The sequence below is a fragment of the Equus quagga genome, chromosome 19 (assembly GCF_021613505.1).
Source record: "Equus quagga isolate Etosha38 chromosome 19, UCLA_HA_Equagga_1.0, whole genome shotgun sequence".
Lineage (NCBI taxonomy): Eukaryota > Metazoa > Chordata > Mammalia > Perissodactyla > Equidae > Equus > Equus quagga.
The window spans coordinates 21,100,913-21,117,889 of record NC_060285.1 but is presented as its reverse complement, the minus strand read 5'-3'; the positions used below and the strand labels follow the sequence as shown (position 1 = coordinate 21,117,889).

The 16,977-nt window shown below is 40.0% G+C and overlaps 1 protein-coding gene across 1 annotated transcript in view; it reads left to right on the top strand.

The window, feature by feature from the left end:
* Positions 1-16,977, top strand: part of ANO4 (anoctamin 4) — a 186,098-nt gene that overhangs the window by 108,514 nt on the left and 60,607 nt on the right. The window contains exons 10-13 of the mRNA XM_046646718.1: positions 1,884-2,005; positions 5,522-5,656; positions 6,993-7,089; positions 11,529-11,589. Coding sequence (XP_046502674.1) covers positions 1,884-2,005; positions 5,522-5,656; positions 6,993-7,089; positions 11,529-11,589 — 415 coding nt within the window. The remainder of the gene's footprint in view (positions 1-1,883; positions 2,006-5,521; positions 5,657-6,992; positions 7,090-11,528; positions 11,590-16,977) is intronic.

The following is a 16,977-nucleotide window of genomic DNA, read 5'->3' as shown; positions in this document are numbered from 1 at the left end:
TACTACACAGTCTTTGCCATATACAAGGACTTTTGTCACTGTAACTGTGATTACCCTCAACTCTGTTTTCCCCATTAGATCTTGGGTTGTTTAACCCAGAATTCTCTTTACACATGGGTTTTCAGGGACATAATCTTCATTATTGGTGAGAGATGATTGTCGTTTTCATGGTATTGAGCTCCTACCCCATACTGGTCACTGTATAACAGAGAAAACCCAAAGATAAATATGTCATAGCTCCTGCCCTCAAGGACCTCACAAACTAGCCAGGGAGAAACTATTGTTAGAGTTCTTTTCATGATAGTCTTCTGTTAGAAACAGTGCTAACAGTTTACCAATAAACTTTGGAGGACAGTTCCAAATGTCTGTAAATGGCAAGTTTTTCCAAAATATGCTTTTTAAATTTGGCTTACGGTGTTTCTTCTCTTGATTTTAAACACCTCGAGGATGTGAAAGATGATGTAGAATATTTAAAATCTTATTCATTAAGAAAACTAGAAGCTTTAGTCTGAGACCCTATGTACAGTCTGCCATGAAACATTTTTGGAATGATCTTTTTAGTATGACAGAAGCAAATATTTTGACATAAGATTTTCTAGAGCCACACACGGGTGTTTCTGAACTCTAAAGATGGATTCCCACCCCCCACCCCCAAAACATCAGGTGGCCTCCTGTACTTATTAGTTGGCATTGCCCAAAAGACTATTTCAGTGAGAACTGCATCCTCCCACTGTCCATCCCTTGCCCATGGTAAGGGTAGTGCCTGAGCAATGGTAGATGAGCACAAGTATCTGTGCAGGCGAGTGGGTGGCAGGCATGACGGTGTCTGAGGAGATGCAGCTATGAAGCCCCACAGAGTAACTCAAGGCCTTCTCTATGGTTTTCATATCTCGGTAAAGCCCTGCATTCTATGAGAAGAGAACTTCCAAATTAGTAATAGCAGCAGCAATAATAACATAATCTTTTTACTTTTTACTCTCAGTTTAACTCGATTATATTATTTAACCTCATAACTTTCAGAGGCAGGAAGGCAGGAAGGGAAGATATTGTTGCCCTTGTTTCGTGTTAAAAATTTAAACAGAGGCTTAGAGAAAGGTTAGCCCACCTCTAGTCACACAGTGAGTTGGTGTTTGAGCTGAGACAAGAACCTGAGTTTGTTGTCTCTCAGCCTTGTTCACTTTCCGCTATAGAAGGACTCCTCAGGTTACCATCAAATAATTAGTTCACCTCCAGAAAGTACCTTTTCTGTTTGTGCAACTAGCATTGCCACTACCTGAACTCAGAAAAATCCCCACCTCTGTGACCTTTGGTCTCCTCATGTGTTCAGTGAGGAGGTCGAATTTACTTTGAATTATTCTAATTCTGAGGTGAATTCCAGCTTTTACATTCTAGGGTTTTCTTATAGATAAGACCATGTGACAAGGTTACAGTGATGGTGTTTACTAACTACTATCTTGAGACAAGTTGGAAAGAGAACTAATAAGTCTTGGACATGTCCTCTGAGGAGATGCAACTGTGGGCTAGGCACTTTATCCATTCAAACCACAAGAGAAACCTAATGAGGCAGATATTATTAGTTCCATTATGGAACTAGGAATCCAAGGCTCAGAGAATTTAAGGTCTCCTGAATTTGAACTAAGTTCAAACCTGCCCAATTCTAGCAAGCATGTGCTTTTGTAGCATGATGATGCTACACAGCATCATCAACAAGATAATGTCCAGAGAATCTCATCTAACTGCTTTCCCTTCAGTAGTATGGGTCCATTTTTTTTTCTTATAGTATCCCTATTGCTACTCCTGCTGTAAGAGACTAGTGTTACCATCAGCTTTTCCTTATGACTTTTGTGAGTATTACCTCACCAGCAGCGGTGTTTTTATCCCAGGGAGGTTACAGAAGTAAGAACTCTATTAGAACCCACGGAGCGGAAAACCACCGACACCTGCTCTATGAGTGCTGGGCCTCCTGGGGCGTGTGGTATAAATACCAACCTTTGGATCTTGTAAGGTGAGTTTTTAACCACCTGCAAATTTAAGCTTGCACAGAATGATTAGGGCAAAGTGTCAGCTAGGACAAGAAAAAAGTGTCTGAGGTGCACGGCTCTTGGTCAAATCTGGCTTCGTCGCAAGACGGCAACTCATCAGAAGACATCAGTCATTAAAACTGAACTTCTCTCTGATGAGGATAGTGTTTCCTCCAAAAGGCCTTAGGAAGGGACCTGTGAGATCAGCTGGGACTCCAGAAGGAGCAAGTCACCCATGTGATTGTTATTAACAAATTATCAATAACAGTTGTAGAGAGGTAACACTGCTTACATATATTAGTGACAAATGGAATATCAGTTACTATTATATAAGTAGGAAATATGAGGTGCTGTCATTCTTATAAATGTCAATCTTATTTTAATTTTCATTTTAAACTAATAACTTTTAAAGATTGTTTTAATTCTGCAGGTCAAAAACTACATCAGCTTTTAACCGATGATAATTTTCAGTGGAATGTAGGGTTTTTTAACTGTCTATAAATGCCCAACTTTCTACCATGGCAGCATTATACTCTGACATCTCATTATTTATTTAGAGACTGGTTATCAGGATTGGGTAGCAACAATCCACACTTTATGGATTCCTTATTAAATAGAAAGTCATGTCTCACTTCCTAGACTAGCTGGATTTGTTTCACTTTCACCAGGGCCCTTAAAAAATGATCCCAGAGGAAAATGAAATAATAAGACACCTCACCTTACATTTCATCTCCCTGGATAGTCATTTTTCCTGCCAGAATCCTTGTTACCAGGTGTTTGCTCCTGTTGACCTAAGGACATTGATGAATTGTGTCCCATTCTCTGTGTTGGTAACAAGTGATCCAGATGTTCTGGGGGAGTGGAAAATATTTTCTGAGATGAGATCATTTTTCTTCAACCAATCTCAATACATGATAAAACAGTGGGGGGGGGGGGAATAAAAGCAAATACTCTTCCCAGCCTCAGTCCCATATTACAGGATTACATTGATTAAAAATTGCAGAAAATTGCTGAGAGCCAAACATGTCCCATCCGTGCCAATGTTTTGATTAAGACTTTGCATTCATCAATGAGTATTAATTAACCACCTATTGTGTTTCTAGTATAATGCTAAGTACTATTGGCAAAGACAAACAGAAACCACAGTCTCTGGCTCTGAGAAACTCACAGTTTCCTTTAGGAAGAAAGGCCCTGCATTCTTGAGACAACTAGAAAACAATACGAGACTATGCACAATTAGGTAAAATGTGTGATGGAGGCAATGAGTTTTACAATGATTTGGAAAAATGGAAAGGATGGATATGGGTCAGCGCCCCTGTGGAAGGCTCTGTAGAGCTGAGCCCTGGAAGAGCAATGCGATTTGTGTCGGCCAAAGGGCAGGGAGATGAAAAGCACAAGCGAGAGTTGAGGAGAATGAAGTTGTGGAGCATCTAGGAAATCTCATGTCTTAAATAGTTCTTATCCTATGAGTTTTCTTCCTCCACGTCTCTAGAATCTGGCCACATCCCAGCATCTCCTCTGCCATACTGCTTCCTGTGCCTGAAACCCGGACTGTGGCTGTTGTCTCCTACTAGGTCTCACTTTTCTCGTGCTGGCCCCTTCCGATCCATTCTCTACCTTGCGGACAGAGTGATCTTTTTGGAATGTGAATCTGATCATGTCCCTTGATTGTTAAAACTCTCTCATGATTTGCTATTTCTGTCAGGCCAAAGATCAATGCATTTAGCATGGTCTACAAGCCACTGGGGCCCAGCCTCCACCTACTTCACCAGCTTACCTCTTGGTATCGATGTTCCAGCAACACTGCCCTTATTCACCTGGTTCCTACTACCACAGGGTCTTTGTACTTTCTGTTCCCTCTGCTGGAAAAGCTCTATCCTGTCTGCAACAGCACCTGGTTAATTTTCACTCATCAGCACAATAGCCACTTCCTCAGAGAAGTCTTCCCTAACTAGGACGGTCAAATGGCCTTGTTTTATAGACTTGTGGAGTTGTATTCTTCTCCTTTGATAGCTCTTTTCCCAGTTTTGTAATTATAAATTTATTAATTGATTGGTGGGTGTATCTATTCTATCAACCTTTGAGCTCCACAAGAACAGGGACCAAGCTAATTCTACTCACCGTTGTCTTCTCAGCACCTAGCACAGTATTTGCCACATAGAAGGAATTTTTTATTTGTTGAGAGAATAAAAGACTGTATCTGTGTACTTGAGTGTATGTTAGAAAAGTCTGCTGGGAGTGGGAAGCTTCTGTTGGGACACAGTGGGAGATGGTATAAATAAATAATCACATGCTTTTAGGAGCCATTGGGCATTCCAAAAGGAGAGCAGCAGCCAGTATTTGGAAACATATGATTGACAACATTTGTTTAGAATAAGAATGAAAAAAAATAATTAGAATATTCTTATATTGGACTAAGACATAATTAACTTCTAAGTAATGACATGTAGCAGTTGAGAAACACAGAAAGGGCAATTTGGCTTGTATTACAGCACAAGTTGATCACATTATTAATGATGTTTGATAAATAAAAGAAAAACCAAGGAATTCCCTGGACACTTCCAAACTTCACGGACCACAGGGCACTAGGCAGGCTGGTAAGCCTAAGAAAAATAGTCATAAAGCTAGATGTTGAAGCCTGTGAGAAGTCATCACTTAAGAAGGAAAGTGTGGTGCCAGCCTGGTGGCGCAGCAGTTAAGTTCACACATTTTGCTTCAGTGGCCTGGGGTATGCCGGTTCAGATCCCAGGTGTGGACCTATGCACCGCTTGTCAAGCCATGCTGTGCCAAGTGTCCCACATAAAACATAGGAAGATGTGTATGGATGTTAGCTCTTGGCCAGTCTTCCTCAGCAAAAGAGGAGGATTGGTGGCAGATGTTAGCTCAGGGCTAATCTTCCTCAAAAATAAAAAAAAAAAAGAAGGAAAGTTGCTCTCAGGATTGATTCATCTGGAATCTCAGTAATCAGAGTTCTTTTCTTTCTAATATCTTGTGATTCTAGGATTGTAAACATCTTGCAAGGCTGTGAAATATTGAAAGAGATGTTAAAGTTTTTCACAATAACTTTGTTTCCTAATTTTTAAATATATATATGTATATATAATTAGAATATATACATTACAAACAAGCACACTCTCAGAAATGGCAGATGAGATTGTGTGTTGGCACCAACTCATCAATCAGATTCCCCTGGTTCTGTATTAATGACAGTGTCATCTTCCTAAATGGGAATAGGTTTATTCTGTGTTCTCAGAACAAGCTTGTGTATAATCATGTTCTTTTATGGGAAGGATTATTTGAAATAGAATGATACAGAATAGTAGGAGAAGAAATTTCAGCCCAGAGCTTAGGTTTCATCAAATGTTCCATTATCTTGGCTTACCTTGCCCACATGTTTAGCAGCAAGATGACTACAAAGCAAAATGACTGAGCAAAATGTTACAATGCCTAACTCTAAACACTTCACTGTAATTTCCAAGGCTGTTGTGTGTCTTGAACAGGCGGTACTTTGGAGAGAAGATTGGGTTGTATTTTGCCTGGTTGGGCTGGTACACCGGCATGCTCTTCCCAGCTGCCTTCATTGGATTGTTTGTCTTTTTGTACGGAGTCATTACTCTGGATCACTGCCAAGTCAGGTAGGAGAGCCTTGGGTGAGCCTGCCTTTGCTTATATTTAGAGACGGGTATTTGTGCTTTGGGAGTGTTCACAGCCTATGGGCCCACTTAGCTTTCCCTTCTAACTTCCTTCCCAATCTCTCCTGGAAAAATTCAAAAGTCTCAGTTCACTAGACCTCTACATCCATTGCCCCTGCTGCTGAGCTCTCCACCTACCAAGGAAGCAAAGTTTACATTTACGGACATACAGGCCACTCTACATCCACTGAATGAATCACTTTCATTCACTGGCTAAAAGTTGCTCTTGGGGCCAGCCCCGTGGCATAGTGGTTAAGTTCATGTGCTTGACAGCCCAGGGTTTCGAAGGCCCAGATCCCGGGGATGGACCTATGCACCACTTACCAAGCCATGCTGTGGCAGGTGTCCCACATATAAAATAGAGGAAGATGGGCACAGATGCGAGCTCTGGGCCCATCTTCCTCAGCGAAAAGAGGAGGATTGGCAGCAGATGTTGGCTCAGGGCAAATCTTCCTCAAAAAAAAAAAAATTGCTCTCTTTCTGACTTTTTCACTTTTTTCTTTCTGCTAATACCGTAAAATAGTGGATTAACAATGCTTTTTTAATATATAAATTCTGTGTTTTTACAAGGATCCTTTAAACCTAAGCCAGAAAGATGTCTCACCAACTTGCTGGGGCTTAGAGAATGATTCGGTGTTGATGGGTGTTATCTTGGTTCCTTTACCAGAATATAGTGTAAGGTATTCATTGAGGTCTTATTGCGAAGCTGGACAATGATCTTAAATAATAAATGTGACTGTAAAAATGATTGCAAAAATAAAAGTGATTGATTGGTCCTCCTACCTACAAAAATATTTTACTTTCTGGTGAAATTGTTAATGAAATAGAGCTTTCTTCCAGAACTAATCCCTACTATTTTTATTTGTTCCTCCATTTTTAGTTTTAACTTATCATGCATATGGAGATCAAGGCAGGCACTTTTAGGTATCTTGTTTTTTTTAATAATTCAGTATGAAATTGCTTCAAACCTGTGCAATATTGTGAACGACTTTTGTATAATTTGGGATAGAACAACCAATGTTTTGCTTCATGTATTTTCCCGAGTTTAACTTATTAATATTTAGAGCTAAGAAACAGCCTCCTAAATAAGTAGGTTTATCAGATTATTAAATGTGCAGGCACTTGTTTACATTAATAATGGAGAAGACTAAGAAGCTTCTGAGGACAAAAATTTAATCAACTGGATCTTATTTACTAGTTGAATATTCTGGTGAAATCGGAGGGGAAAAGAATGCTCTTTCGTCATCACAAAGCAGTCCTTTTCTGTTCTCTTTTCCAGTAAAGAAGTCTGCCAAGCTACAGATATCATCATGTGTCCTGTGTGTGATAAATACTGTCCATTCATGAGGCTGTCAGACAGCTGCGTTTATGCCAAGGTAATTCCAACTATGCAACATTTTAGGTGGATTGCATTTTACATACGCTTTCCTGAGGCACAGAGGGTAACTATTTCACTCTGTCCTTTCTGGTCGTTGATTCTCACATTTATGTAGTAGGGGAGACCAACCTCCACCATTCAGTGTTCTAATTCATATATCTTTTTTTACCTGATATATATTTTTAATGTATTGGTTCTAATTATCATCACAAGAAACTGCAGCATGCATAGTACAAAGAGCATAATTGTTAGAGTCAGAGAAAGGCTAAAATCTTGACTCTGTTCTCTACCACTTGTCAGTCTGGGAAGAAGTTATTTAACTTCTCTGAGCCTCAGTTTTCTCATGTGTAAAATGGAGAACATGATGCTCGTTTCACACAATTGTTATAAGAAATGGCAAAAGATATAGTATAGTGAGCAAAGTGCTTGGCAAATGGTAAGATCTCATAAATGAGAGCTGCCATCATTTTCCTCCTCTTCATAATCATTATTGCCAAAAAGATGTAGATTCAAGGTTGGTTCAGCTACTTACCTCCTTGACCTTGCACATGTACAGCCTCTTTGAGGCTGAGCTTTCTCAGCTCTAAAATGCAGGTAGCAATACCTGCCCTCTCTGCCCACGGCATGTCATGAGGACCAAAGAAGGTAGCATATATGCAAATGCTTTGAAAAAACAAATACATAGCACTATTATGTCCAAGGCATGTCATTGCATTCACCTTTCTTGTGTTATTCCTTACTTTATTAAAATTTTAGACATGGTCATCAAATTCTTATAGTTTTTTACTTAGGGGCAATGTTATTAATGCAAAGCAATAGCTGGATTATGGGCTGTTGAGAACTTTTCTCAGACCCACTGCCCATCAACTTGCCTAGCTTCCAGATATAAAAGGGGCTGGCAGAGTTGATTGAACTTCTGCAGTCACTACAGCTTGGGTCTATCTAATTACACAGTTGGCATTGCAGAGTTTTGTTTGTTTTAAATGAGAGAACATTTGATAGGCAGCCCAGGAGCCCGCCCATCCATGATGTCATGAGCACTGCAGGTGGCCGGTCCTTGTGGGAAGAGCCCAAACTACAGCAGCCAGCTGTGATTCTAGAAAGATTTGGGCTCTTACTATGTGCTGTAAAGGAGCAAAAAAGCACAAAATACTCTCCCTACCTTTGGAGAACATACAGATAGACCTGAGTGGATGAGGACAAATTTAACAAAGTGATCTTGGGAAATATAGATTTGGTGAGGAACAAAAAAGTTTTTTCAGTACTATAATTTTGTTTAAAGATTGTGAGTTAAGCCTGAATGACTTGGATGCAAAAATCCTGCTTTCTGGGAATCTCAGAAGCCCAGTTTTGTTGTTGTTCTTGTTTTGGGTGTTTTGTTTGTTTTTTACATGGAAAGATATACTTTGAGTGAAGTTCTCTCAGTAGGAGATCCATGATAATTCCTGAAAAGGATCATCATGAATAGTTTAGAGTGCTCAGATCTTATAGGAGCTTCTTTGGGCAGTTATCCTACTGAACATAAGATCTAGAAAAATAATAATTATAATAATAGCTAGGCTATAGCTATAAAAATAGCTAGGTAACCTACATTTGTTATTTCTAATTCTCACAGCAACTTCAAGGTGGATGTTATTCCCATTTTACTCAAAGACTCAGAGAGGGAAAGATTATTCAACCATGGTTACACAGCAGTAAGGAGCTGGGCCTTGGTTTATCTGACTGAAAAACATGCCATTGTTCTGTACTGAGCTACAAGATGTTTGGATTCTGGATTTTAGACTTGATCTTGCCTAGAAACTTAGTAAAATGAAGACTAAAAAGCCTCAGAATGAAAGAATTGAAGTAATGCAGAGTTTCCTTTGGGAACGTTTATTATAAATGCCAAAATGACTTCATGAGACTGAGGATATATAGGAATATTGGATCAAATTTGAGCCTGGATCCAATCCAGTCAATGGCTGTTCTGCTGATCAGGAATGCTTATCCCCAACTTTTGCATTTACAAGGGTCAGAAACCCAACTTAAACTGGCTTAAGCAGAAAGGGACTTACTGGCTCATTACACTGGAAGAGGTGCTAGTGTAGCTCACACTGTCTGGGAACAAGAGCCTCAATGCCTAGAACTGGTCCTGCAGGCCCACAGATGTCTCTCTTTGGGCACCTGTCCACATGATCATTTTGCAGACAGGTTCTCATCATACGATGGGGAAGGTGGTTGTGCCTACCACAGCTCCAGGCTTCATCTTCCTTCCTTTATCTCCATAATCATGTTTTTATGCCTATTTTAAATTCTCTGCTATTACAGAATGTTCGTTTTAGAAGGTGTCTGTTGCCTAGTTTGGGGAAGACAGCTGCCTCCAAAATTTTCCAGATATTCCATTATTTTGGCCTGTGGGTGCTTGTCCACTGGAAGTGTCAACCACTTTGGGTAAGGGTCAGAGGCCAACCCTAGGCTGTCAGCCCTGGTGAGTTTACAGAGAGGAGAGGACAACATGTCCCAGGCACTACCACTCTGCCAGAGGACTGTTCTGGTCAGAGTTTTATTTTTAACCCTGCTTAGAACAAAGCAGCATTGGGAGGAGGCACTCTCCCTTGATTGTAATGTGCCAGCCCTAGAGTTCAAGAGGAAATGGACTGAGGAGTGAATGCCCAAGGGCAGCTGGCCAAACAGCACTTACTTTCCTCATCTCCTCCACCAGGCAGGACTCTGAGCATCCCTGGATATTACCCCAAAAATGCCAGTGCCTGTGGTTTGGCCTGTTGCAGCTGATTTCTGAGGGAGGGGAAATTAATTGTCCAATGACCATTGAGGGAGAGGCTGGAATAGAACTCATGTATTTCTCTAACCTGTGCTTTCGCTCTGGTTGGGTACTGCCACCTACCTCTCCCCAAACACCACTACCATCTCACACACACACACACACACACACACATGTGCAAGCACCATTCAAGGCAAACTTCCACCTCCTCTGGGATTTCTCAGGGTCTTTGTTTATTTTTGTGTTTTGTTAGTTCCCAGAATCTATTATCTTCTCCAGGGTTGATTTAGGCAGAAGGAGCCATCAGCCTATGCTAGCTTATCATCTTAGTAGGAACAAGAAGTCCCTATTAACTCACCTTACTGATTCACATGTTCATCCCAAGTAACTGTAACAGAAAACTGTCTCTCTCCAAATGTTCATATATCAGTTCCAGGGAAGGACTCTAATTGGTTCTATTTGAGCCATGTGTTCCCTGAGGACCTGCATGAAAGAGATTTGTTAACTGGAGAAGGGAGAAAGGAGGAAAGATGATCTGAATAGCCAAAAACAATGACAACCACAATCTATTCCAGAATCTGTACTGATGTTGCAAGCTACAACTCCCACCAACTCCCAGTTAATACCCTAATGAAGAACACAGACCAACCACATACCAATGGAACTCTCGGACTTGATTTATTGCTGAGTGCCCAGTATACAACTTAACACTCCCTCTGGCATATGAAATAAATCAGCTTCAGGCTTTTGTCTCACTGCTGCCCCTCAAATCTATGTTCAAAGAAAGAGAAAGTATAAACTTTTGGAAAATTTTGAAATACTTCACACTCTGATAGAACAGGGAAAGATTTGTTTATAATTGGCACATTCTCTAAGGGACAGCAAAATATACTTTATAGAGAGCTATAAAGCGCAAGAAAACACACCCGTTATGCTTTATGAATGTATCAGTCATCATTTCAATTTGGCATGACGTTGGTGTGATTTATCCTGGAGGCAGAAATGAACTTGGCAGTTTTGCAGCAAGAATAGATATTTTTGCTTTCTGTTGTGGTGTTTGTGATAGAATATATTATTCTAGCAATGAAGTATTTGCTAGCTGTCTTGGTGTTATGTGTAATAGGTAAATATAATGATTATCCAAGGCTTTAATAAAGGTAGAAGTGGATTTTGTTAATGGTCTGCTCTCTCTTCATAATGCTGAAATCCAGAGGGCAGCCCAGAGAGTGTTTGCTCAAAACTACACAAACAAAATAGCCGTGTTTTCAAAGTGAATAAATTAGGCATTAAAAACAGTGCTTGGGAAATCAGAAACCTTTAAAGCAGCAACAATAATACCTTCTGGTCTTAAATATAAATATATCCATATCCATGTGTGCATGTATAATAGTCGTTATAGTGCACAGAAGGAAATTCTTAGAACACTATTGGGGCTGCTGATAAATGTTCAGCTAGGTGATATGCACATAAAGGGAACCAAATCTCTTTTCCATATCCAAACTACTTCATAGTTAGAGGAACTCCCTTCTTGATTATGATCCAAAAGGAATAGTTCCCAAAGAAACCCTGCAAAATTCGTTGTATCGTCACAGCTGTTTTTACAGAACTTGAAAAAAATGTGCATTGAAATATGTTATATAAGAAATTCGTTTAACTGTGATTCACAATGTTCCCAGGTAACCCACCTCTTTGACAATGGAGCCACTGTCTTCTTTGCTGTTTTCATGGCAGTCTGGGGTAAGTGTTGTACATCCGTATAACTTAAGTTCCCCGTATATGCTCTAGGATATCTTCCTTTAGAAATCTGACTTTGGATGTGAAAGGAAGAAGCTTGAATAAATTCAGTTGGCTGTTCTATTAAATGCAAGCTGATAAATAATACATTTGGTTTACTTAAAAAGTGATATTGTAGAGGAAAAACATGTCTGATTTCTCTTAAACCCTCAACAATTCCATGAGCATTCCAATATTAGAGTAGAATTAACCTTCTATTGGAGATAAAAATAAAGTTTATAGTACATCAAAAGGTCTGGTGAGACCTGAATACCCATCTCAGTATGTATAGGACTTTCTATTGTGAGAAGAATCTTTTCATCTGGCTAATGTATGTGTACCCACCTCTGGCTTTCTTCCAGTTCTGGTCCAAATGGCTCCCTATAAACAAGAGCTACTTTCAAGGCTGAATTGAGTCCTTCTAGATTAGTTCAAGCCAACAGCCCCATAATAACAAGGTGTGATGGAACATTCACTTAAAGAATTACTTAGCCCAAAGAAATCACTTAACCTACTTCTTTGTGAAGTAAGTTTAATAATATCTTTCTAGTCAAATAATTATAAAGCTTTAATTTAATAGTATAGGAAAGAGTCTAGACAAATTCAGAGTAAACAATTAATTGTGGTTTCCTCTGGAGAGGAGAATCTGTGGCAGGGTAGGTGAATAGTAATGAGAGACAAACTTTTTACACTGTATATTTTCAGTCTGGTTTAAATTTTTTACAATGATTATGCATTTTTTATAGAACTTAAAATGCCAAAATTTGAATTTTGATGTTATAAAACTCTACTAACTCAAGGCTTAGGCTCATGTTGTTCCTTATATTTAGAATGAATGTCAGAATCTTTCCCATCTTTCAGGGCCCAGCTGAATTATCATCTTCTCCAGCCAGAAGATGTATTCCTCCTTTGAACTTCATAACATTTGGTCTATGTCATTCTTTGGGCATTTATAATGATTTGCATACACCACTTATCTTCCCTAGTAGGTTCATGGTCCTTGAGGACCATTATGGTCATTGGAGACCTCACACATTTCTTTTGAAGACAGACAGATCATATTTGCTGGATGGGTAGATGGATGGATGGATGGATGGATGGAAGGAAAAAAGAAAAGAGAGAAGAGAAAGAAAAGAAAATTACCAAAAGGATTTTTTTATGAGACAATGAATGTGTTTAAATGGTCTCTTTGACAAATGGAAATATAAAACTTTGTTCCCTTGAGGAGCCTTGTTCTAGATGTATGGTGTCTTCCTACCTAGAGATCTTCAGAGGAAAATTGTCCCATTCACCACAGCTCTGTTGAAGGGACATATTTTGAATGCTATGACTCCAGCCCCTCTCAGCCAGTGGGCATTTGGTCCCAAATTAGCTATACCATAGGTTGGTAAGTGGCCTGGGAGAAGACCTGAGATTCTACCCAAATGGGGACGAGCAGGGCCACCCAGAGTCTTATTCTCAAGAATGTGGATTGGAAAATGTAGAGAGAGACAGGGAATTAGGAGTAGGAATTGACATTGAAAGATGGAGGAAAGGAGAAAGAGAGAGGTTAAGATTGACTATCAGGTAGAAGTAAGGATCAGGAGGAATTATGAGCAGGCTGAAGTTTTGAAGAAACTAGAAACCAGAAATAAGCAGAAGCAAAGAACTAGTGGAACAGATGTAGAAGAGAGGGTCCAGAAGCTAACTGGCAGCCAACTGGGAGAAAATGCAAGACAATCCCTCAAAGGAAAGCAAAGGGAGAATGTAGCCAAGTCATGTTATTAGTGGAGTATCAAAGTGAAGACCCAGGATCTCTTGTGGCTGAAGACTCAACCTCTGACTTCCATACCATGCCCCTGAATTGATCCAGTCTTTTAATTCCCATGGGATTCCTGCCTCTCTTGGTGGGTCTTGAAAAAAGCCCTCACGATTTGTGCTACCCCATAGTGCACCTCTGTCCCTTGCAAGCAAAGGAAGTTAATCATAACAGAGTTTTGGTTACGGGACTGAGCTCTCAGATCAAGAATGTGTATCTGGTTTTTCTAGAAGATATTAGTATTGGTAACCATGATCAGGAAGTATATTAAGCCATCTGGTGCTTAAGCTTTGCCATGGTTACAAATGAAGAGACTTTAGAAAATGTATTCTTTTCTTAAACCAATGGTTCCCAAACTTTTTCAAGTCATGGAGCACATATAAAATGATAATATTTGCACAGCATACTGATATATATGAAGGAGCCTGCTCATTGCTAGGGATAATAACTGCTCTAAGCACCCTAGCCTTAGCTGCTCCAAGGGCTGAAGGGGTTATTACCTCCTGCAAACCTATAATCCATTCCTGGCATACCCATTGGAAAGCTCTGCTTTGGGCTACTAGTCTACTGTATAATGAGTTAATGCTTCTGTGTAGAGAGTGGTATTCTGGAAGAATTAATACACAAAACTCCCTGACCCACTTCAGTATTTCATCAATTTTAGGTATACTTTGACTTAAATAATGTTTTCTTCTCCCACAGTTTATCCTCTGGGACTATATAGAAGTAAAATTCTGATATAATGACATTTTTCTATAAGGCAGAGTTTGTCATCTCCCCCATCCCTCACTGAGTATCACCATTATAAAGGGGGTTGCATCCGTTCTTTGCAAGTTGGAAAGTCTTATGCTCGGGATAACAAATAGGATTTATTCAATCCCTGCCAACCTCAACTGATTGTTGGTGGCTGCCTGGGGCATGGAGTTGAGGAGCTTCTGAGTTGCAGGTAGGTGGATTGGAGATTTGACAGTCCTTGGGCCATGGAAGATACTCAGTAAGAATCTGATAGACTTTTTGTAATAACCTTTGGGCACAAGGGCCCACAGGTTTTAGGGCCACTCCAGGCAAAGCAAGCCTGGAATAATTCATCCTCTGAGTTGCTTTGTCTTAGTTGACAACTTATTGCTTAAATCTTGATGTGCTATTTGGAGAAAAAGGATGACTTACCCCAGGTGTTTCTATGTAGATAGGGCTATACCTTTTGCAGAAATCTGGAATGGCCAATAATAACAGTTGTAATAATAGCATACACTTACTGAGAGCTTGCCATGCACTGGACACTGTCCTAAGCATTGTACAGTATCATCTCAATCTGTCTAGCAACCTTTGAGGAAGGTACTGTTGCTACCTCCATATGATAGATGGGGAAACCAAGGTAGTAGCTAGAAAGTGGCAAAGCCAAGAGATAAACTGGGCAGTCTTAATTCCTACAGTCTACTGCTAGGATCATGTACTGTTTGCAACCCTCTTTGCTTCTGCTTCAAAGATATGAACTTTAAGATAAGGGACTGTTACACTCATCCTGAGCCCCATTTGTCCTGCTTTGTGATGGTGATGTTCTATAAAAACATGTCAGTTCTAATGGAGCTCAGTTTAATGGTCTCAGGACCATCCTTTATGATTGACAAGTTACAACATTTAAGAAAACAAATGCACTTTATTTTCAGGGAATTGATAGATATGGAGATGCTGAGAACAGATGTAAGTGGTTTACAAGACCTCTGAAGGGACGGGGTTGGTGTGTTTGTTTTGTTGCCTTTTGCTTTGTGTGTTCACCAGAGAAACAATAGGCTCCATTTGGAACCAGTCTGCAGCAGCTGGGGAGGGCATTTGTGTGGGGTTAGATAGCTTGACAGAACTCCACTACCTTTGTCCAAGATTACACGTGTGTGGTAGCAGGGCCTCCTGGGGACTCTCGAGGTACACAGTGAACCCAGGGCTCTGGGCTTGAACCACAATGTGACTCTTTCCTCAATGCTCATTTTTGTTCAGAAAGATTCAGAGAGAGAATGATTAAGGCCTGAATGAGCTTCTCTCCCTATGAAAGAAAAATGAGTCATTAGGGAGCTTGACGTTGCTAGAGATTTGTCAGGAAGCAGATTATCTCCCTCTGTTCTTAGTTTCTATCTTTTTTTTCGCCTCCTTCCTGTTTTGTTTTTTTTCACTTTCAGTGTTACCAAAAATTAAATTATCCCCAGTAAACAAACAAGTCGAGGTCCTTAGGGCTCTCCAATCAAAATAACAAGATTGTGATTATTTGGATGCAAATTCAAAGATTCTGTACATGGTCCTGTCAGTAATTTGTGAATGAAGTATGTCTCATTTTTTGAAAATAAATTTTATAACAATTGGCCTTTTGTTTCTAGATATTTACATGAATTTTGTGTTTTATAACCATATGCCCAACAAAAAAATAGTGATTGTATATAAAAAAAATGCATTTACTAATGCATACTAGGTGTGTAGGTGAAGTCACATATGACACCTCATCAATTTCTCATAATCCACCAGGAAGAAATTACTATCGCCATCTTATAGATGAGGATACTGAGCCTCAGAGAGGTTATGCAACTTGCCCAAGATTACCCAGAAGCTGATAAGTGGTGGAGTCTGGCTTTCAAAGCAGATTTGGTCAGCCTAACTCCCAAGTCATTCCAAAATGTATCCACCATGTCGTGCACCTCCTATGAGATATATTGATTAAGGTTTCATTCCTCAGCAGACAGTACATTCTCACTGTCACTTGGCATGGCATTGGGTATACAAAAAAATGACTAAAATGTGATCTCTGCTCTCAAAAGTCTCATAGAATATTAAGAGAAAGTTGGTAATTATAAAACAGAAAGTTAAGTCGTATTTACAGTGGAATAATGAGGGTCCATGCAGTCAATTTCCTGAGACAAAAAGGAAAAGTAGAAAAGGTTTCATCCAGGATGAGACACTGGAACCAAGTCATATATTTACCAGGTAAAGGAGTGGGGTTGGGGAAAGTGTGGATGACATTCTAAGCTGAGAATAGCGGGGCAAAGTTCTGAAAGGGAAGGGTTGGGTGTTCAGTGTGATAGGGACATAGAATGTGTATTAGTTTCCTAGGGCTGCTGTAACAAAATACCACAAACTGAGTGGCTGAAAACAACAGAACTTTGTTCTTTCACAGTTCTGAAGGCTAGAAGTGCAAAATCAAGGTGTCGACAAGGTTGGTTCTTTGAAGGGCTCTGGGGGGAATCTGTTCCATACCTCTCTCCTAGATTCTTGTGATGGCCAGCGATCCTTGGCATTCCTTGGCTTGTAGATGCATCACTCCAACCTTTGCCGCCATCTTCACCCACATTCTCCCCCTGTCTCTATGTCTTTACTGGCTGTCTTCTTATAAGGACGCTAAGCGTATTGGATTGAGGGCCTACCCTACTCCAGCACAAACTCATCTTAACTAGTTAATCTGCAATTACCTTATTTTCAAATAAGGTCACATGCTGAGGTTGGGGCTTAGGACATCAATGTATCTTTTTTTGAGGGGGTCACAATTTCACCCAAAACAGAATGCATGTTGAGGG